This window comes from Chrysochloris asiatica, unplaced genomic scaffold (genome assembly GCF_000296735.1).
Source record: "Chrysochloris asiatica unplaced genomic scaffold, ChrAsi1.0 scaffold00050, whole genome shotgun sequence".
NCBI lineage: Eukaryota > Metazoa > Chordata > Mammalia > Afrosoricida > Chrysochloridae > Chrysochloris > Chrysochloris asiatica.
Genome location: NW_006408568.1, coordinates 942,975 through 966,063, shown reverse-complemented (window position 1 = coordinate 966,063; position 23,089 = coordinate 942,975). Strand labels below are relative to the sequence as shown.

Genomic DNA, 23,089 nt, shown 5'->3' with positions numbered 1-23,089 from the left:
GCCTGGGCCTGGGCCTGGGCCTGGGCCTGGGCCTGGGCCTGAGCCTGGGCCTGCGCCACTGCTGCTGCTGCTGCCGCTGCTTGAACTTGTTGCTGGAGATCAGGAGGGTTGTGTTTGCGCATATGCTTCATAAGGTACGTTTCCTGAAAGAGATGATAAAAACCAAGTTGAGGGATGGAATACAAGCAAATAATGTACCTGTAACTAGCATTCTGGGTTCTTATTATGCTTTGAAATAGATCATTATTATTTATACAGGGACATACTAGAGTCACGAGTAAGTTCTCCCAAGTACTTTCAGTGCTCACTACTGAGTACAATCAGAAGGGGAGCTTTTATAAGACCTGATGGGCATTCAATTGGCAGAAGAAAAAAAAAGTAATTTTCTCAAAGATCTCTGAATGAATTAACTTTATAACTTCTTTCTGGAGCCTAGTTAGCAAACATCTAACTGGAACCTTCCTCCCTCAAAACTCACATAACATAACTTTATTTTGCTTTATGCTAAAGAGAAACAGAGAATCACTATATATCAGTATTGATGGACTTAAGGTATCAGTTGATGTTACTGTTGTTAAATGCTGTCAAATCGGTTCTGACTCATAGTGACCCTTATAAGGTTTCTACAGATGTTGGTGGGATCGAAACACGGACTGCAATGCTTATTGTATGGAGCCATTGCACTCACCTAGGGAATCAGGCAGCCCCTAAATTCTTCAGCTATGGGTCTATTTAATTTCTGTTCTCTGTACAGACCTGGTAAGTTGGAACTAGGGAAGTGTGGTGTTCACCACAACAGCTATGGCCTGTATCCAGAGGAATGGGATGAAGTGTATTGAAGTCTGCTAAGACTGCAGGGAAGGGAGGAGGAGAAACTGCATGCTCACCGATGTATACGCCCGACTACAGATAGTACAGGTGTACACCTTGGCATGCTTCACCGTATGCGTGGAGAGGTGCACCTCTAGCGAGGCTGCATCTGTGTACGCCCGATGACAGTTGTGGCACTTGAAGGGTTTATCTTTGTTGTGCTGCCGCCTGTGGGACTGAGATAAATGGGAGAAATTAGGATGAGTGCATTGTACTTTTCCTCCCCAACTTTCATGGAAAGCTTTGAATTGTGTATCAGGTTCTCTTTCCATCAGAAGCCAGTCCTCTTCTCTTTCTATCTGCTATCAGTAAAATAGCTTCAAATGGAGCTTCAGGAGCTAATGGCTACGGAAAGAAGCATACCTCATGCAGCACACACTAGGATTCTGAAAGTTACAAGTCCCACTAGTCGGGTGCTTCTCAAAGTGAAGCATGGGGATCTCTAGACCTTTTCAGGGGATTCATAAAGTTACAACTACTTTCAAAATAATAGTAAGATAGTATTTGCCCTTTCTACATGTTTCTTAATGATAATACAGAGGTTACATGATATGTAATATTGTAACAGACTGAATATTGTTATTAAATTCCATCAAGTCTGAATATAGCAGATATAAAAATCCAGCCTTTTCCTATTAGGTCAGACACTAAAAAAATGTGCAAACTGGCAAACAATGCCATTCTTTCAATTTTGTTATTTTTTAGTTAGTAAAGTATGTTACTTATGTTAACATGTAATATATTTATTATTGTTATTTAATAACAATTTTAAAAGAAATTAATCAGTATTTTCCAAGCTTCTCAGTTTCCATCTCTGTGTGGAAAGAGATTACCTACATCAACAAAAGCTCACTGGCCTCCTCAACTATTCGGGTATAAAGGAGTCCTGAGAAAGTTTCAGACCTGGGGTACTAGTCAAATGGCACTCTAATCCACAGTCGCAGACTCTAGCCAGGTTGTATGTGAAGAGTGGAGCATTTACCTGCAAATTGGAGAGCTGTGTAAAGGCTTTTTCACAGCCTGGGTGTGCACATTTGTATGGTCTATCGCCGGTGTGAATTCTGCACAGGATGAGAAAAGAAGAAAGGGGAAGGTGTCAGCAAGGCCACCCAGGGATGAGCTCCTTCACACACTCCAAGGCAAGTCCTGACCTCTTAAACGACTCCATCAGGTGGGTCTCCAGGAGGCACCAGCCTTACATCATCTGACTCATTTCAGGTTTTAAGGCCTGATTTCTGATCACTGCCTCCATCATTTAGCTCAATCTGGGCCTCCTTTCTGCAAGCACTCCACAATTTGGCACACAAATCAGGTTCTATAGCAACTGTCCATCATCAATATTCAGAAACATCAGAAAAACATCATGGTACAGAAAAAGAAAATCACAACATTTCTTCCTTGGTCCCCACCTTGCAGACAGAAACCATCCTCACAGCCTTGAGCATCACCCACAGAAAGCTCTGGTGTCAATGAAAAGCAGAGTAACAGTGTCATTAATATTCATGGAAACTGTAAGGGGTATTTTCCCAGTCCATTCTCTAATGACAGGCTATTCCTAGTTTGGAACCAACTGACCATCTACTCCCAATACTACTGGGACCTTCACTAAAGTAAGGCAAGGATTTGAGAGTATTTGACACCGACTCCTCATCAGGGACTTCAGAACCATCCTTGTGACCCGGTGATTTTTTGGACCTGATTTGAAATCTTGAAAACATTGCAAGACATTTCTCCTCCTTGTTAGGATAGCTTGAGTCCTCTTCTCAAGGCAAGAAATCTGACCGTATGAAAGTAGGATCATCACATAAAGCAGCAGCCAGATAAGAACTTGAGATACAGTCAAAGATTGTTACTTTTCTAGTTGACAAGTTTAATTTCTTCCTAATCACTCCAGATTCATAGGACAAACAGTGGGCATCCTGAAGAAGTATGAACTTTTTCATTTTCTGTGTGCCAGTTTTCTGTGAATATTTCGTACATTTTTCCCATCTATTCCTGGCAGTCCTCAAAGGCTTGCTTGTTATTTTGCAGGTTACCAGGCTGATATCCAGCTAATATTTGATTATATCTCCAATTCATAGTTGCTTCCCTAAGGGCTTGGAGGTGTGATCTTTTCCAATCAAATAAATGCCTCTGCTTTGGTTATCAGGGAGAAATTTTTGCAAGAAGTGTGCATGATTGTTTTCAGAGGGAGAAACAAGGGAAGAAAGAGTTGTCTCAGCTCCAGATGTTTGCCTCCAACATAGTAGGGACTATCACAGTCACTGTATCTTCCCAACGCTGTGCTGCTCTTGCCCAGAAAAGCTCTCTCTTAAGTGTCCACTTGTGCCTCCAATGTTGCTGCTTGGTCTTCTTTCTCCTAGAGGCCAGTGATGTTCTTCTCCAGCCAGGTCTCTCCTCCAGCCAGGTCTCTCCCCCGCCCCCCGCATGCGGGTTGATGTGTGTATCCAGGGCGGGGGTGGGGAGGGCATGCCAGCGGGACGGGGGCAGTAGCCCGCCACTCTCCCTTACCGTGTGTGCTGCTGGAGGTGGGAGAGCTGGCGGAAGGCCTTCTGGCAGTAGGAACAGTTGTAGGGCTTGGCCCCCGAGTGGATACGGAGGTGCTGGGCCAGGTAGGATGTGTTGGCGAAGGTCTTGGAGCAGTGCGGGCACTTGTGAGGCTTGATGGTCTCCGTATGCATCTTGGAGTGGATCCTGCCGGAGAGGAGAGGAAGGAAGGGGGGAGGAGGAAGCAGTTCGACACCACGGGCTCAGCTCTCTGCTGGGTAAAATGATGTTGCTTGACGGTGGAAGCACCCCCTCCTCCCTCCTCCCAAAGACACTCCATCCTGGAGAGGCTAATGAAGAGGACACCCAGATCTAGGTTGTTGCTGATTTTTAGCCGGTGGCTAGAATGGCAGTGAGATGATGAATAGCTGCAACCCATGGATCCTGGTAACTTAAATATTCAGTCTTGTCAACCCTTTGTTGTTGTTTTTCTAAGGTTACACACTCACCACAGATACCCTGCTTCCAAATAGTAATCTGAACAAAGACCAATATCGCCTGTTCCCCATGGACCTGAAGTTGAGAATGCACACCTTGGCTCTGAACTGAAGCATATAGTACAAGCAGGGCCTGCTCTGCAGAAGATTTCCAAACACAGACACACAAAGAAACCACAACAATTGTTCCATACTTTGGGATACGAGACCAGAACTGTCCAGGTCCCACAAACTGCTAGGATCTGTTTTATTTTTCACAGTCAGCAATGGGAAAGAATTGACAGTTCCAGAGGACAAAGTTGAAAGGGAAAAGAAGACATGTGAAAAGAGAAGTAGGTGCAGGCAACATGGCCTTGGGGGAACAGGGAGGACATAGTCAGGTAGTAGGGTAAAACTGAGAGCAGCCTTACCGGGTGTGTTGCTGAAGGTGGGAGAGCTGACGGAAGGATTTCTCACAGAAGTTACAACTGTAGGGCTTAGCCCCTGAGTGGATACGGATGTGCTGGGCCAGGTAGGAGCTGTTGGCAAAGGTCTTGGAACAATGTGGGCACTTGTGGGGCTTGGTCTCGGTGTGTGACTTGGAGTGGATCTGCATTTCCGACTTTGAGTAGAATGTCAGTGAGCACATCCGGCACCTAGCCAAGTGAGGGCAAGTGGTTAGAACCCTTCTCAGCAATCAGGATTGATGAACCCTCCCTCTACTTCCAAACACAGCCTACCTAGCTCATCTCTCTCCTATTCCAACTATATCATGAGCCCTTCAAAGCAGATCTCGGTTTTCATTCATCCTTTATAGCTTAAGCGTCTAACACAGTGCCCAGCATATTATATTCAATAAATGTTTGCTGAATGATTGAACCCCAACAAGTATGCAAAAACAAGAATTCAACCAGGTAAGACAAGAAAATCTTATTATGGGCTCTGGGCCGATGTGGATTTCACTGAGCTGAGACTATTAGCCAATTTTTGTATGTTGCATTCCTTCTGGCTAATTAACTTAATTTCAAACTTTTAAAGAACTCCTTTCACTTCCCATGCATAAACTACATCCCTCAAGTACTCTTCAAGATCCCCAAGATGATAATAAGGAACTGACAATATTCCACAGAAGGGCTCTCTCCTATTTCTTCTGATAATTTTCTTCACTCAAATTTTCCCTTACTTCAATTTTGACAGTGATTCTTAGAAGGATAATGGTGGTGGGGTGGGGTGTAAATATCACGATTACTTGACAGGGCTTTTCCAAACCACATATGTCCAGTCTCCACTCTATACCTGATATATTCTATTCACCAGCCCTCCCTGCCTGCCACCCCCAACTCCAGTCCTTTGCAGTCAAGTCAGAATCATTTTTGTGTGAGCCATGGTAATTACTGGGAATGAGTTGCATCCCACAAAATATTTAGGAGAAAAGGATTTGAGAAACACTATCATCCATGCTAAACCTTTTCTCTTTCCTAGTACATCGGGTCAATGCCAGCACTTTTGGTTGACACCAGTAGCATCTGGATATACTTCCAATCATTGGCTAAGTTGGTAAACCTTCCTCTTGTACTACCACAGTCCAACAGTATCCAATCAAGAAGCCTCTAAGCAAGTTAAGATTTTACTGGCTAAGAGATATCTATATGTGAGTAGAACCCTGTTGTTTTCCTAACAACTCACCAGTGTACAATGGGGTTTTGTAGAAAGGCAGCAGCCTGTAAGTCAGACAATTAGGCAAGTCTCTCTTCTTTGGGTTTTCTCAAAGTACGGCTTTGGGATGATGGTTTCTACATTTTTTCTGAACTCAGGAGAAATCTTAAGAGTATATGACAACTTGGCTAAAAAGAGCACCAAGCTTCTCACGAAAAGACACCACTATTAGTTGGGATATGGTCCCTGTATTAATATTTAGATAAATTCTAATAATTAAAGCCACTATTCATTTCTCAGGTGCTCTGGTTACGAGTCAGGCTGCTAACATCAAGGTCAGCAGTTCAAAACTACTAGCTGTTATGTGGGATATGACTTTCTGCTCCCGTAAAGATTTGCAGCCTCAGAAACCCTATGCAGGGTCGCTATGAGTTGGAACCTACTCCAAGGCACACTACCACCACCACCACCACCATTCATTTCTCTATTCACTTGATATCTTGGAATGAAGTCTGACTATCAGCTTACTAATCCCTAGATAGTTGTCTAGGATGCTCAATCACAGTATAAGAGGTGGGGATAGTCTGTTTATTGTTAGCCTGGTCTCAAGGATACAGCCAGTAGAGATCTGGATAGCTAGATTCTACTCAGGGCTCAGTTATATGATTGTCATTAATCTTGACCTCAAATTTCCGATCTGTAAAATGGAGAGAAGTATCTGATTCCCCTAACCCCCTCCACACACAACAAAAAGGCTAGCAAACACCACGACAGTGCAGGTAAGCCAAGTGTTCTCTAGTAATACAATTGTGTTGGTGCTGATAGGGTGAGCTCAGGCTACCTACTACAGTCTTCACTAGAAACTACCATTTCACTGGGTTATTAAAATTTCTCCCAAAGAAAGAAGATAACATTCATTTGAACTCAAAGTCTCATTAGTGTGTGAGGTGTTTTTAAAGTGCAAACACACAACTGTACCTCTAACATTAATGTTAATTTAAAAAAAACAAAAACTCTCTTCTTCAAAATGTCCCACTAGAAAAGAACCTGTGAACTACCATCTGCAAAAAGTCACTGATTATGAACTGGTCACGAAACAGGCAATTTCAAGAGGTACTGGGTATAGTCTTGATAATGACAGAAATAGCTGCCAGTTGTTGCTGCTTGCTCTTGACAGACCTCTGTTAAAAGGAAACCAAATCCACTGCCTTTGAGTGATCTCAACTCATACCACCCTACTTACCCACTTTAAATATATTATTTCTACTTCTCACAACCACCTGGCAGTCCATAGTATCCCTGTCTTCCAGAAAAGCTCAGGAAGGTTAAGTAATATGTCAAAGGGCAGACAGCTGTTCACCACAATGCCATGATTTTAACCTAATTTAAGAATCCTGACACTGGAGGTACCCAAGGCGAGGCTAGACAAATCACCTGCTGGGAATGTTTAAAAGATTAAAACTAGAGAGAAACACTGGTGAGGAGATCATCTAAGTGTTTCCAAATCTGAGATTCTATGACACCTATAAAGGAGTAAAAGTCCTCTACCATGAGATCTTAGATGTTGTGGTAAAGTGTCATCAAGTCAGTACTGACTCACAGCAACCCTGCATAGGGTTTCCGAGGAGAGGGTAGTGGGTTTGAACCGCATACCTTACAGTTAGCAGTCCAGTGCTTATCCTACAGTGCCACACCAGGACTCCAGATCTTGGATAGTTGGGAAGAAATTTGATTTAGGAAAGGGTTGTGGCAATAGCAGTTTGCAGGGGCAGAAAAGCAAATGGGTGCACAACTCCAGCGGGAACTGTATACACCCAACACAATGAGAATGGTGCCTTTGGAGGTATGCAATGCAATTGCCTTGGTTAATTGCCTTGGTTACATTTACTTTATCATTTGACTTTTTTTGTTAAGATGCTCAAAACAATTTCAGATACTTATATTCTTCCTTCAAAAATTTCCACAAGACAGATGAAGCCTATCTTGTGATGGATCTTCCCATTTTATAGACAAAGATTTAGGGTATTACACTGACTTGCCCAGAGTAAAAGAACCCAATGCCCAGTCAAATGCCTTTAGCCACAGGAATAGATGTGCCTTACTCCCATGTGAATAGGATTCTTTGTGATTAAAAAAATTCTTTTGGAATTTCAGTGTTCTAAATTTTTGAAGACATTCCATCTGTTATCTAGAATATAATTGTTGTTAAGTGACATCAATTGGTTAGACCCATGGTGACCTTGTACAGGGTTTCCAAGGAGTAAATGATGAGCTTGAACCGCTGACCTTGTGCATTAACCCACAGTACCACACCAGGATTCCACAGAACATAATTAATCCCTCTTAATCTTCAATTCTCTTTAGTCACCTGGGAATGTGGCCTGCCAAGGATTCCTAAATCATGGAGGAAAGGAAGAATCCTATAGGGCTTTCTCCCAACTGTATATTCACACTCCTTTCCGCACAGAGTTTGGAGAGTCCAGATAGCTCTCACACCAGTCCAGAAGACAAAATTAAAGCCCTGGTAGAATCAGAGGACCCTGAACCACTTGAAAGGTTCCAGTGGTTTTTGGACAATCTCCCCACCACTCCTACAACAAATTTTATAATGGTTAATGTCCATGTCACCATGACTCACTTTAAACAAATCTAGATTTCTACACAATAAATTAAATAGGAGTTTCCATTTATAAATGATACATAAAAGAATACCTTTAAATGAATGAAACTTGCCAGGTACTTTTGTAACATGATATGATGTAAACATTTTTAGGAATACTTTTATTGTATATGAGTACACCTATATTATTAAAGTTGCAATGAACTTTTAGCTTATGAGCTGGGATTTTGCAGTGTTCACTACGTCCTACACAGCAACACTACCCTCATTTTCACGAACAAAGAGGGAGTTAAACATTGTGTAGTTGTGGCTACTCTTCACAGTAGAACTGTACAATGCAAATAAAAATAAATGCTTATGATGACTATTTCTTAGTTTTTTCCTTCGAAGTTCCCAACATTTCAAATCTTATCTGAAATATACTCCCAACAAATGGGAGGCATAAACAGAATTCTCCCCATTTTACAGATGAGGAAACTGAGGCCCAGAGAGGGGAAAAGGACTTGCCCAGGGTCACACAGCAAGTTCGTGGTGGAGCCGGGAACTGAATCCATGAGCCCAAGGCTCTGTCCATTTCCTGTGCCGCAGTTCCCTTCGCTCCTAAAATGGGAACAACATTGCCCATCTCGGTACACTAAGGACAGACCCAGTCTCCCAGCCATGCACATCTGCCCCTGTCTGCCTCCAAGTTGTGACAGTGGTTATCCCACTCTGTACACTGAGGGCAAACTCCCCATAACCCATTAGGGCCCTCACAGTTTTCAAAGTGATTAAAGACTTACAACTTCCAAAGGGCAGGGAGTTTACTTAGGTAATTACTTTTGTATAGTATCACATGCAAATAGACATATAATACTTTTTGGTAATAGAAAGCTTGGAGTAAATAATCTATCAAAAGGACTTCTATGAATCAGGAAGTGAGCAGACAGCCATTTTATCAACATAAAACCCCAAATGGAGGAGGCATCCTATTCCTCCCACCTTTTTATATAGGTCCCTCTTCCCATCATCCCAACCATGCAGGCTCTGCCAGGCTCAATGCTCACACATAAATATGACCCCAAAACCTATAGATGTCACACAAGTTAGGTTAGGTGCTTACCAGAAAGGTTTCTCATAAAAATAGGAATGGAAATGTAGAGCAACAAAGAGGTGGACACAAAGTCTCAAACCAAGTCTAAAGCATTATTAAAGACAGAAACTACACTCTGTCCCTCAAAAATAAGTCAGTATTGAAGACTCTCAAGGCTGGGGTAAAAAACCATTATATTGATATCTGGCTTGCATCCCAGGGAAAGAGGCACTGGAAAGTGCTAGAAGCTCTGCCTTTATCCCACGACAGAACACCTGACATGCACATGGACCTCAGGCTGTCAGAATATGGAACCTGATTTGGGGCAGGACACAAAAGGGTAGGGAAAGCTGAGGCAATACCCACTGGTTCCTACCTGTAAGTCTTGCCGTCTTTATGATGGTCTTCATCATCCTCAGGGGAGAGGACGTAAGGGTCATTCATCTCAGGAAGCCCTGATTCCAGCATCCGCTTCTTCTTCCGGCCCCGGGGGGCTTTAGGAGCCACACTGCCACCTCCACCACCACCTCCGCCTCCTTCTTCTGTTAGGGTTGATGCTACCTTCTTGGAGAGGTCAGGGACCACCTGCAGAGCTTGTGAGCCAGGGGGAAGAGCTGAGACAATCATGGGAGCCGAAATGGGGAAGGTCTGAGCTGATGAGGCTGTGGTCACAAGAGAGCCTGAGGGGGACGTGATTACCAAACCTGGACCTAGATTGGGAGAAAAAAGGAGTTCGTGTTACATTGCCCAATTCTATTTCATTTCACTTTCCCCAGACAATTGTCTAAATAACCCCTCACCACCACCCCCCAGCCCAGAGTATGTAGGAAACCCCAAACCCTGTAGAAAAATAATGGTCTCCTAACCCTTGCCCCCACCCCCCTGGTAACAGTGAGATTTACCCCTTGATTGACTCCCTTCTCTTCTCCACCTCTGAGAACAGGAGACTCCTTGATTCAGAGAAGGAAAGAATGTCACCTCCTCAAAGGCAGGGACCGCATCTTCTACTTCTTTGTATCCCCCACAATGCCTAGCACATTGCTAGGCACACAGTAGGCACTTAATAAAAATCTGATTGAGTAATCAAACACATATCCCACACCCCATGTCCTTGTAACCCTCCAGCCTGGGGTACTGATCAGTGAAGATCAACACCTCAGATTGGAGAAGAGCAGAGTTGCTCACCAGCAGTCATAAGTCCTGTAGACGGCACAGGGACCACAGTAATATTCTGGGTAACGGACGCCTGGCTGTGTGGGGTCAGCTGCTCTGACTTGGATTCTGTGTCCATACTGATGCCTGAAGGCAGGGACACTGAGGCAGGCACAGTCAGCAAGGTAGGGTAGTGAGGTGGAGCCAGCCCACAACCTTTCTCTGGCAACAGTTGATCCTTCATCTTATTGATGAACATTGTGTTCTCAATCTAAAAGAAAAGGAAGGCGGAAGGGTGCACCATCTTCAGACTGGGACAGAATCTGATTTTGTCTACTCTATAAGAATCTGTTATAGTTTGTCCTCTTCCTTGGAGATCAAGGAACAAGGAATTAATATCTTTGTGCTTCCAGAGAGAAGCCAAGGCAGAAACACTACTATATAATTTTCAGTGATGTGGGGCTTGGTGGAGCAGCATGTAGGTCACCTTTCTATAATCTCCTAAATAACAGAATCACCTACTCAGATTTTTTAAAAGTACACAATGGGGGAGAAGTGACAAAGTTAGCAAACACCACCTACCTGTCCCGACACTGTGGGGATAGAAGGCCAAAAGTACGGGTTAGAATTGAAGTGAGATTCTTCCATTCTACCTGAAGAAAGAAATAGAGAGCACATCACACTCAGGAATAAATCTGAAGTAGCTCAGCAATGGAGAGAGAGGCGAGGGGTTTCATTGGTGTCTTCTTTGGCATCTGACCACAAGGCTGAGAATTAGTAGTCAAGACCTTGGATTCTAGGATATTAGTATCCTTGATCAAAGCCAATCAGAATTATATCCCTATCCTACAGATGCTGTCCTAGTTAATGTCAGTGAAGAACTTATACATAGCTCATGTATCCACAGAATTATTCCCACGTCCCAAAGAAGCCTAATCTATTTTACTTTCCTTTACTGACAAAGAGAGAAAATGAGACCAAGAGAGAGAAAGGGATGTGCCCAAGGTCCCACAAAGCAAATCACTGTACTTATTACTGTTCCTCTTTTCCTTAAACCCTCAAATCTGTCTTTCTTGAAAGAAAAATTTCAAGCATTCCAAGTAACGTATCTATAGCTCTACAGCTCTACATAGCTTGGGAAAAGCTGTAGGTCAGAGCACAAAATCCTTAAGCGAATCAAAGAATGAAGTTGGTAGGAATCAGAATCTAGGTACTCTTTGAGTACCAGTTGATATCTGGTGATTGTGCCCCACCAGCCTCACTAAGGTCTAAGAACATTCATGATGTTGGTGTGTCCCACACAAAAAGGGTGAGCAGTGAAAGCCCAGGAGTTACCAGTTTAAAAAAGGATTCTGGCACCAGCAGTAGCAGTATCCCAGATGTCCACCTAAAGGAATTCAGAACAGGGACAACTATATATTCTCAAACACTATGCTTCCAAGAGTTCAAATTCTTCTTTCATGTGAATGATAAGCTTAAAACTTTTGAAGTGACATATAAAACACTTGGGATTACCTTGCAAGTTACTGATGAGTACAGACTTCAGGTATCCCACCACCCAATTTTCACACTCTGATCACTTCCCCTGGAAACACTTAATTGACTGTATGCTGGTCAAGAGTAGCTTCCCAAAATCTAGACCAAGAAAGATGCAGCCCAGCAGAAGGTAGGTTAACAGGGAGTATATTGATGGAATGGGACGGAGATCAGTAGGAAATAAACATTATCAGGACAATGCTACTCTGAACTGAGAGCAACAAGGTACAGGTACCTTATAGTCACATTAGGTCCACTGAGGATGTGCTGGGAGCAGAAAGCAGAGATACTAAGAGATAAAGAGTAGATTGGACACAGAAACTGGATTTCAAGTAATGATTAAGGAAATTAGGAATTGAAACAATGGCATTGAAACAAAAAGGAAATGTAAACCTGTTCTTACATGTCTCTAGAAATCTCATCATATTTTTTTCTCTATGAAACAGCACTCTTACTACTCATAAAATTTATGTAAAGAAAAGCAAAACTGAATCGCAGTCTATATTTTCTTAAAAAGTATGGAAGAAAAATGTGCCAAATCTGTGACTACAACACCTTTATAAAATAATTCTCAATATTAAATGACCAGGGATCAGCTACCAGCAAATCCTGTTTCTTTGAGTTATAAAATATGTGAGACCAGACACTAGGTGTTAACCTAGGCCTTCTTGCACTGACTTTATAAATGAGGCTCAGGTCCTCATGAGGCAATAAAATTGAAACCCAATCAGATCACAGTTTACAGGGAATTCAATCTCACAGGCTCTTTAAGGCAAACACTCTCTACATCTGTACCTCCCCATAATACCTGACAAGGAACCCTGGTGGCTCTGTAAGATAAAGCACTGGCTTGCTAACCACAAGGTCGGTAGTTCAAACCCACCAGTCACTCTATGGGAGCTAAATGAGGCTTTTTGATCTGGTAAAGATTTACAGCCTTGGAAACCCTATACAGGGTCATGATGAGTTGGAACTGATTTGATGGCAATGGGCTTTAGTTTCGGTTTTATAGTTTTATACAGGACAATCACACATTTACTGAACTAACCAGCAGAAGAATCTACATTCACATATTTTGGAAATAATGCTAGGGGATCAAATCTTAATTGCAATCCCCATCTGTTTAATTTTCTAGCTGAGAGCAATGAAATGGCAAGAGTGGTGATGGATGGAGAGAGCTATGTAGAGAATTTGAGTGAAGACTAAAAGAAAGGCATGTCTAACACAGACTTCTCCCACGCTCAGTCATGGAAGTAACTGTATTACAGATGTGAAATTTTAGGAGGGAGGAACAGAAAGCCTGAAAATAAGAATGCCCTCAGATAGAATTCTTATGAATTCCCACTGCTCCACTAAAAAGATTTATTATCCATTCACACTGTCCTACTCATGAAGCAGCATTTCTGAGGAAAATATCTTATAAACGTGCTTATAAATATGCACACAAAGTGATGTAGTAGACATATCATCACTGACGTCACCATCATCATTAATATTAAAGGGTTTATTCTACACAAGGTACTATTCTAAGCACATTGTAACTATTATATCAATTAAATGCCACAACAATTCTATGAAGTGTTGTTGTTGTTAAGTGCCATTGGTCAGTTCTAATTCATAGTGACCCAGTACAGGGTTTACAAGGAGCAGATGGTTAGTCTGAACTGATCACCTTGTGATTAGCAGTCAAGTGCTTACCCTAGAGCACCACTATGGGGTAGGTACTGTAATCCCCATTTTTCAGTGGGTCAAATCTATGACACAAACCTATGCAGGTATCTAAATCCAAGCACCAAAGAACAACTCAAGGAAAGAGGTTCTACAAGGGACTTAATCCATACAACTCAACTATACAATTCTGATGTTTATCATGATCCAGGAATTAGAACTTAGAATATTTCCAGAATGGACTATACATTTTCTAGGTAGTTCTCAATAACTATTTTCAGAATTGAAGACTTTGGTAATAGTGAAACAATAAACACAGTTCTGACCATATTCTCTTTACACAGCCTGTGAAACCTGATTTAGTTGCCAGGATAACTGATTTTAGAGTAAAATCTGTATAAACAAGGCCTGACTGGAGAGGGGTTTAAATGAAAGGCCCCTCCACTTACTTACATACCCAACCTATGGGGCTCGTGATTTGTTTCATTTTGTTGTTGTTGAGAATACACACAGCAAAACCATGAATCAATCCAAATTTCTGTATGTATGAAGAAAGGTGCTTCAAAAAAGTTCATGAAAAAAATGGATTTAAAAGATAATGGGATTTTTCCATGGACTTCTGCCGTCCCCTCGTACAATTCAGGAACATTTGATCTGATTCTTAAGAGAACAAAGCTGAAGATCAGAACCATAGCAGGTCATGGACAGGATAATACATGTGCCTTGTGAACTTCTGATAAAGGTGAGTATATAGATAGAATACTGGCATGGTGCTGTAGGATAAATGCTTGACTGAAGCTGGTGGTTCAAGCCCAGCAGCCACTCCTCGGAAACCCTATCCAGGATCTCTATTAGTCAGAACTGATTAGACAACACTTAACAGCAAAGATATGCAGCCTTGGAAACCCTGTATAAGGTTGCCGAGTTGGAACAGACTCAACAGCACTGAACAATACCCCTAAAATGACATCAGTTGGAGAGTGAGAAATGAAGGCTTTACTCCAACATCCAAGTAGGCATGTGTCCACCTTATTACAACCCTACTAATACGGGGAAATCCCATCTGTACACAAAAAACAACACAAATCACAGTAATACCAGATCTCTTGGACCAGCATTTTGTCCATCTGACTACATCCTTCTACAGTGCTATCAACCATCCAGGATAAAGATGTCTCTAGCCTGTGGTTTTAGTAGACAAAGTGGAGACCACCACCTCTTTCCTGTTAGCTACCACTACAATTTTTAAAAATTGTTTGTTTTTCAAGTGCAGCAAGATTTTCTTTTCACAAGAAAATAACATTCCCATAACAAACTGGGCCATTAGAAAATCACAAAACACTTGCATCAACCAAACTGAGTAGCTAAAGAATGGACTTAGAAATTGAGACTTTGAATTTTAATTCTAGGTCCTATATCATCAGTGGATGACTCTAGATATTTTACTCCAAAAAATTCTATTTGGGCAGAGGAGGGAAGAGAATGAACCCCTTACAGGAAGTTCCCAAAGCAAATGGTGATGCAAGGAAGATAGCACAAAAAGAAAAAGTCCTCAAAGAGCTCCTGAAGGGAAGAGAATTAGAGAAACACTTGCACTGTGATGAGAACTATTAGTTATAATTAGTGAAAATTACATAAAAACCACATAATTACAAAGGGAACTACTCAAAAGTATCAGATTTATAGCCTCCAGCTTAATAATCATCAACATGAAGAAGCATAAAAAGAAAAAAGAGATACAAAGAACAATCTATTCAAATTCGACTACAGAAAGAATATGACCCATGGATCTTAGCCACTTTTTGGAGGGAAAACAAAATCAAATCCATTGCCCTTGAGTCCATTCCCACCCGTGGTGAGCCCATGTGTTACAATAAAACTTACAAAAGTTGGAAACTGTGTAAGGTGGAAACATGTCAGAGAAGGAAAATTCAAATATTTTCCATAAAAATGAGCAATAGAAAAGTCAAAGACAGAAAACTTGTGAGACCCAGAAAATAAGGAAGTTCCATTAAGCTCCGGCTCTCACAGGTTTCAAAGAAGTACTCCAGAGTTTTCTTGGCTGTAGTCTTTACAGAAGGAGATCATTAGGCCTCTCTTCTTCAGCACCACTGGGTGGGTTCAAACTGCCAAACTTTAAGTTAGTTGTTGTTGTGAAGTGCCTGCGAGTCAGTTCCCACCCATAGCGACCCTGTATAGTGTTTCCGAGGAGCGGTTGGTGAGCTTGAACCGCCGACCTTCTGGTTCAAACTGACTTTGCAGTCCAGTACACTGATCCACACACAGCACCACACCAGCACTCCTAGTAGTTGAGTGCAAATGTTTGCTCCACACAGGGATAGAAATCACTCCAAAATGTGCATTTGCAGAATGGTTGCAGTATCAGCTGAGAACTTGAAAAAACACAGCAAACCAATTTTTCTCAATAAGAAAATAAAATCTTTCTCTCAGAGCCTAAGGATATCCACCAAGAAGGTCATCCAATAGGCTTTAGGACCTACCTACTATCTGTTAACTCTAACTACAAAATAACTTACAACAGGTTTATCCCAATTCTGTTGGTAAGCACCATCACACCAAGCCTAAAGAGATCAACAGAACTATTACATAGCTGGCAATCTGAGCCTGCAGTTTTTACTGTGGGCACAGCTGGGCTACTATTGCAGCCTATGGGAAGAACGTTATAGCAGTTCCCCTTGCTCTGCCAATTCCACTAAAAATGATGGATCTGGGAAAAAGCAAAGTAAAAATAAGAAAAGGGCTAGAAAAATGGGGATATGCACCTAATATTTATCCACTGACTTGAGCTCAGAAACCATCCTGGAGCTGGTTCCTAAAAGATACCCCTATGATCTCTGAATGCAAATTCTTTTAAGTTCCATATATTGTCATTTTGGGGATAAAGCACACTCTCACCATACCCATCAAGCCTCATACTCCGAATTCTTTCAGCTCTACTTCTGGAGTCCATGACATACATTTTATTTGTTTACTTCAAACTACCTACAAGTCAGTCATTTTCCTGAAAAATTTCACCCTGCCACACCAAATTCAAATAACCCTGTTATCATCAGCCAGCAGATCCACTTCAATTCTCCACTGGAATAAAGACAGAAATTGTACTCTAAACTCAGCTCTACTTGTTACAAATACAATTCCATAAGCTATGGCACAAGGAATATACTGGCAACCAGGGTCATGTGTCCCCAAAACAGAGTGTTTCCTTTGCACTCAAAGCAAACACTATCCAGTAGCTTCACTTAACATTTCACATTGTATTCCAGATGAGTCCTCTTGGGGATGTTGCCTGATACAGGTACAATGCCAAGTTTTTACAAAAACTTCCTGATATCTTTAAGTGATAATTGGTAGGAAAGAGGCAACCACCACCATTCCAAGTACTATAACTTGAAAAATGTCACATAGTCAAAAACAACCCCTTCTCCCTGCCCCCCAAAGAAAAGCCACTAACCTAAAATTTCTTACCCTCTCTCTCTCTTCCTCCTGCCGTTTTATTCCTTCTCCTTTCCAGGGCTCCAGAACTTTCTGTAAACAAATTGTCAGAGTTACAGGGGCCAGGAAAAGTGCAATCACCAGAGACCTATGAAGCACCTCAGGAATTCCTTGACAGTCAGCTGTCAGTCTGGAAGGCAGGCAGATCTCCAGCAATCCAAAGATGAACGGATATAACAGCAGGAGAGCAGTGTCAGCCCGTATGAGGATACAAGGGAAATAGATCCAATTTTCATGAACTAAGCGTATGGAATCCACTCCTGGCTTTAGACACTGGTTCGTCTTCAGTCCAGGGCCACAGGTAACCAAAGGTCAGAGAATTCATAAGAGTTGCAAGAGGAGGAATGTCCCTGCCTCTGATGAGTGGCTCAGAAAGCAAAGCTGAAGGCTGAGAGGGGATGCACAAGACCGGTGTCAGGCACAGTGCCAGTCCAGGCCCAGCCACTTCCTCTGGCTTCCCCCTACTTCTGAGAGGACTTCGCCCCCTGCCTACCCTAGGCCTTAGGCCAAGAAGTACCTCCTTTAGCCTGCACAGTGGTCTATCTATTGGGGACTCCAGCTGTCCCCCCAAAAATCTTCACTCTTCTAAGACAGCCCCTGAGAACCTTCTGCTGTCGCCCCACACCCCTTCCTTAAAGACCCTTCCTCCGGACGCCCCTCCTTCCCCTCCAGGGAGCTGAACTCTGCTACCTACCAGACAGACACCCGCCCCCTACACCCCCCCCCATTCCTCCCCATCGCCCGCTCCTACACAACCACTTCCGGTTCCGGGACGGACACACATACAGTCACATCGTGGACCCCCGTCTCCGCCCCCCCAAAGAAAATGGGAGGAGGAAGGAGCAGAGAGCTTGGCGCGCGCCGGCGGTAGCGGCGCGAGACTCACCCGGCGGCGACGGCTGCGGCGGCGCCAGAGCTAGAGTCAGAGCGCGGGAGGGGCGGCGTTTGCTGGAAAAGGAAGGAGCCGAGTGGGGTGGGAGGGCCAACAGGGGGCGAAGGGAGGGGGAAGCGCGGAGAAGCGCGGGCACGCACTTTAGGCGCGAGACAGGCCCACACACTCACACGCACGGAATGCGCGCGAGACACCCGCAGGGCGGGGGCGCGAGGCAGTGGGTGGCCCCCCTCCCTCCTCGTTCACTCACCCGGAAGTGGTGCTGCCACTCGTACTCCCAAGAACTCCAGTTCCTCCACGCCCCCCTCCCTCCCTCCCTCCCCCCCCCCAAAGGCTTAGAGTAGAGCCGCTGCACGGAGAAGGCGGGAGCCGGAAACCAAAAGGGGGGAGGGAGGGAAATAGCAATGTGGGGGGCGGTAATGGGAAAAGCGGGCGGGGGGAGGGGGGGTGCAAGGCCGAGTCACTTCCGGGAGCGTCTAGAGCACGTCCGGCGCTGCTAGCAAGGGCTCCAGGATACTCCGGGCAGAAGTTACGACAAGCAGGGGCGGAAATGGCTTCTGCCCAGGGATACCGTAGAACGCTCCGTGCATATGACGTCACAACGGAAGTGTAAGCAGGTTCTGCTAGGGGCAGAAGCTGGACTCTCAGAACCATAGTCCAAGGCTTCCGGAAGGGACTGCTGGGGAAGTAGGAGGGCGGAAACGCAACAGGTTCATAAATGGTGCATCAAGGTTCGACGGGAAGTATGGATTCTTAAAATGCTAGGGTTCCTTTTCTCCTTCAGAGTGTAATACCTTAATACCTTGATGATTGTTAACCACTAAGTCGGTGGTTCAAACCCACCAGCTGCTCCTCTGAAACCCTATAAAGGGTCGCTGAGTCGGAACCAACTCGATGGCACTTAACTACAAGAACAGGCAGTTTTTCTTTTACCCCTAAGAATATTTCAGCTCTTTGGATGTGCGGGGAAAGGATAAGAATGTGTCAATAGTTTTCTGAAGTCCCCACTCAGGGTCAGAGAGTAATTAATAATTTTTCCCAGGCATCAAAATATGATCCATCTTACACCACACCTTTCACTCTGTGCTTTGGTCTTTATGTTCCTGTTGGCCTCTATCCCGGAACCTGCTATTACGTAATTTTTATCTACTGTCCAGCTTTTCCCACAAGAATTTAGGCTCCATGAGGACAAGACCACCACTGTATTCTCACAACCTGACATTAGTAAGTGGTCAGTAAACGTTTATTGCATAAATGAATAAACTGCCTTATGTTGCTGCAATCATAATGGTCTCTCTCAAACTTCTACAACACTTAATAGTCTGTACTGTTTATTGCAATTTTTTTTTTTAACTATGTCATATATGTGACTCCACAGCAACGTTGTCAGTTTCTTCAGGGAAGAAACTGGCTTATACATGGTATCATATTGCTTTGCTGAGTGCATAATAGATGCAAATATATGTTGTATGAGCAAATGAATGCTGCCACCAGCCTGTGCCCTGATCTGGCCAGAATCCTGGGCTCAGCTCCATTTTAGCTGAAGCATAATGGAAAACCTTCATATTAATAGTAGTGTTGTTAAGTGCCATCAAGTTGGTTTTGACTCATAGTGACCCTGTATAGGGTTTTCGAGGAACGGCTGTTGAGTTTGAGCCACAGTAGTTTTTTAATGATCCCTGGTGGTGCAAATGGTTAAGTGCTCAGCTACTAACCTAAAGGTGCACAGTTCAGACACACCTAGTGGCTTCACTGAAGAAAGACCTGGGGATCTGCTTCCCTAAAATTACAGCCGAGAAAATCCTATAGGGCAGTTATGCTCTGTCACAATACAGCACACAAATAGCAGCCCCTTGTTTAGAGAGCAAAATAACCTAAATTATAATGCCCATTGTACACATAGTTAAAATAAAACTCTGAAGATTCGTTACCTTTCCAAGGTCACAGCAAGGAATTAGCACAGATACCTAAAAATAAGCATTTAAATTAAATATTTAAACAGATAATGTTTATCTTTGGCTTGTAATTTAGTTGTTTTTTTGTTTTGTTTTTAATCTTTTTTAGTGTCTGTCACATTTTTGGTGTCCTGGTATGGTGCTGTGGGTTAATGCGCCAGACTGCAAAGCCATTTGAACTGTAAGGTCAGCAGATCAAGCTCACCAGCTGCTCCTTGGAAACCCTACACAGGGTCGCTATGAGTCGGAGCCGACTAGATGGCACTTAGTAACAACAAATTACAGTTTTGGACTCAGCAGTACAGTTGCTGGACTGAGCAGCAACATTTGGCAGAATGATATGGGTTCTAAGGACTCAGAGGTAACCAAAGCCTAGTTACTGCATGAGTTAGAGACTGCTGATTTTGAGAACCCTTGACTTTGGGTTTGGGGGGCTGGAATGGAAAAGTGACAACAAAAAAGTGAAATAACTCTTAAGTGCTGATTCCTTTTCCTATTTACATTAATTGGTACTTCCTGGGCCTCAGTGTCTTCATCTGTCAGTCGTGCTCCTGCTCTGGTTATAAGCAGCAAATATAAGTGCTTTGGACTCCTTAGAGAAAAGCTTGAGAGATAAATGTGGGGCGTAGGGGAGGAGGGCTGTTAATTTTAGCCTAGGGTTCTCCAGCTGGCACACTGTTTTTATCTTGAATCATTTCCACACCCTGAGCTGTGCCTGGGAGATCCCTCCTCCTGGGGGCTTCCCCATTCCCTGGTTTGGTCTGAGCCACAATGGTAAGCATTCCAGAAAAATGCTTAAGGGAAGTTTGGCTGAGTCATTTGATGCACAGCCCAGGAAGGGAGGAAAGCATTTTGAGACATACTGGTCCTGGAGTGCCAGTGAAGTGTGGCCTTCCAGGAATCTTCTGATTCTCAAGAAGGCAATATGGCCATTGTTTATGCTCTTGGTCTGTCACTAAGTGGTAACTCTCTGTCCGACCACTTGAAACCTTCTGAAGACCTCCCAAGGCCCTCTGTTTCAACTCCAGGAAGAGAGAAAAGTTTAGGATCTGTTCCTCAGGGTTTCCAATCTTTAAATTAGCATGACAATGTGATCTAGTTTGGGATCATTTCTTTAGGAGACTAGGATGGAGTCCAGGTGTGGCTCTATAGGGTAAGCGCTGGCCCACAAGGTCAGTTTGAACTGCAAGGTGGGAAATTCACATCCATCAGCCCACTCCTTGGAAACCCTATACAGTGTCTCACTAGAACCAACTCCACACACTTAATTACAATAGGAGACTAGGATGGCCTCCTTGCTCCTCTGTCTCTCTGTCATCTGACTTTCCATGGGGAAGGAGGGCAATTAGGGAGAGGGAACAGGTGAGGATTTTCCAGTGTCTTGCTGGTGTATTTAAATTTATTTAAATTTAGAGAAACAGCAGTCTAATCAGGCAGTAATTAATTCCCTCTTCATTAGGGACCTTCTTGTGTGCCTTTTGCATATGTATGAGCCCTGGGGTCACACTGTCCCTCCGATAGTTGCCAGAAGGTGACAGAGCTGCATGCGTGCCCTCAAGGCACTTGAGCATCTTTCCCTATGGTGCCAGTGCCCCTCTTCCTAGTCCCCAGCCCCCAGCCTCACTAGCAAGAAGGACTAGATTCCTGTGGGGAAAGAAGAAAAAAGTTAATGAGGCTTCCTTTCCCATCCTCCTCGTATTCCTCTCTCCAATTCTTTCTTTCCTCCACTGCATCCCATCAGCACCTCTACTGCACCCTCAGGTGCTCCACCACATCCCATTAGCACCCTAAGGTGCTACCCAGCTTTCTCTCCCAAGGCTGTGGCTGCCACTGCTGCTGGCTGGGATTTCTTCAGGCCCACTGGGGTTGATTAAAGCCCCCTCAGAAGTTTATTTTCCTCATACCTCTGCTTTTAGTTGGCTTATCACTCTTTGGCCCCACTCTGCGCCTTTTCTCTGTAGCAGTCTGTCCCTTTCTGAGGAAGTCTGACGCCCTGCAAGCACACAGTGCTCCAACCCTGAAAAACACGCTCCCTCCTCCCCACACTCACCATGGCTGCTGCATGAACTCAGCCACACTTCCCTTAGTACACAGTAAAGCTCCCAAATGCCTAAAACGCACACCTACCAACACAGACACATCCCTAATTCTAGCTTCAAAGATAAACACAGGGAGGTAGCTGTAGTCCCGGGTATCCCAAGCAGCCTTCTTGCACACTTCACTGTCTTCCACCCTCTCAAGCTATCCCATTTCCAGGGAGCAAGTGGGGCACAGATTGGGGGTAGGGAATGGGACCTGGATGGTTTCCATGGCAACAGAGTCTGGCAACAGCTGAGAGACTGATGTGTGGGCTTTTGCTGGGCTGGTACCAGAGAGAGCCAAACCTAGAAGTGGGGGCTCTGAGGTGACTGGTCCCAGCTGGGTAGCCTGTTCTCCCTCTCTCAAACACACCCATTGATTCTACCTCCATAACCCAGCAGTGTCTTTCTGTCCTCTCCCCTCCGCCCTCCAAGAAAACAGAATACAGAGCCAATGAAAGCTCATCACAGAACCTCTAATATTGCACAGCTTTTGGGGAGCAGTTTCAGGTTAGGTAAGGTTAGGCAGGAAGGCTGAAAATCAAGCAGCTTCTTATGGTTGCCTCTCATCTTTGCCACTGTTCCATTTTCCCCTCCTTCTCCTTTCACCCCTCACCCTCCATCTGCCTCATCTGCCCTCTCCTCTTCTTCTTACTTGCTCAATTGACTGACATTCTCCATAATTTTCATTTTTCTTCTGTCTCCTTTCTCATGGTCTCTCTTGACCTTCACTGGCAAGTAACAAGCAAGCTACTATTCTACTCTCTCCTGCATGAGCTGCTCGTCCTCAGAGCTACTCCCATCAGTTTCTCGGCTTACTCCTTCTTTCCATCCTGTTAAAGCCCCTAATTTCCAGCTCAAGGTCAGAGTTGGCAGGTCTGCAGGGCTGAGTGGGTCCCCACCTCATCCTTCTTTCCCTCCCTCTCTACAGGATCATAAAGCAGAACCAGGGGACCCAAGTATCTTGCAAAGGCTTTATTTGAAAAATTTGAAACTTACATCCCACAAGAATTCAAGATTATCACCACAAGAAGAAGAAAGAGATAATACAAAAATATATATCACAGCATAGGAGCCAGGTAAGAGGGGAAGAAGGAAGGAAGGTGGACAGACA

General features: G+C 43.8%; 1 protein-coding gene across 6 annotated transcripts in view; it reads right to left on the bottom strand.

The window, feature by feature from the left end:
* The window catches only part of ZNF384 (zinc finger protein 384), a 19,999-nt gene extending 1,584 nt beyond the window's left edge, over nucleotides 1-18,415 (bottom strand). The window contains exons 1-11 of one of the 6 annotated variants that reach the window (XM_006862644.1): nucleotides 18,193-18,415; nucleotides 17,024-17,083; nucleotides 10,916-10,986; nucleotides 10,367-10,604; nucleotides 10,084-10,131; nucleotides 9,558-9,891; nucleotides 4,265-4,489; nucleotides 3,382-3,564; nucleotides 1,853-1,931; nucleotides 888-1,046; nucleotides 3-143 (exon numbers count right to left, since the gene is read on the bottom strand). In XM_006862644.1, coding sequence (XP_006862706.1) covers nucleotides 3-143; nucleotides 888-1,046; nucleotides 1,853-1,931; nucleotides 3,382-3,564; nucleotides 4,265-4,489; nucleotides 9,558-9,891; nucleotides 10,084-10,131; nucleotides 10,367-10,604; nucleotides 10,916-10,981 — 1,473 coding nt within the window. In that variant the 5' untranslated portion in view covers nucleotides 10,982-10,986; nucleotides 17,024-17,083; nucleotides 18,193-18,415. Of the gene's footprint in view, nucleotides 1-2; nucleotides 144-887; nucleotides 1,047-1,852; nucleotides 1,932-3,381; nucleotides 3,565-4,264; nucleotides 4,490-9,557; nucleotides 9,892-10,083; nucleotides 10,132-10,366; nucleotides 10,605-10,915; nucleotides 10,987-17,023; nucleotides 17,084-17,936 lie in introns of those variants that run through there. The other 5 variants (XM_006862646.1, XM_006862648.1, XM_006862645.1 and 2 more) reach the window with 5 other exon arrangements.
* Between the last annotated feature and the right edge of the window lie 4,674 nt (nucleotides 18,416-23,089).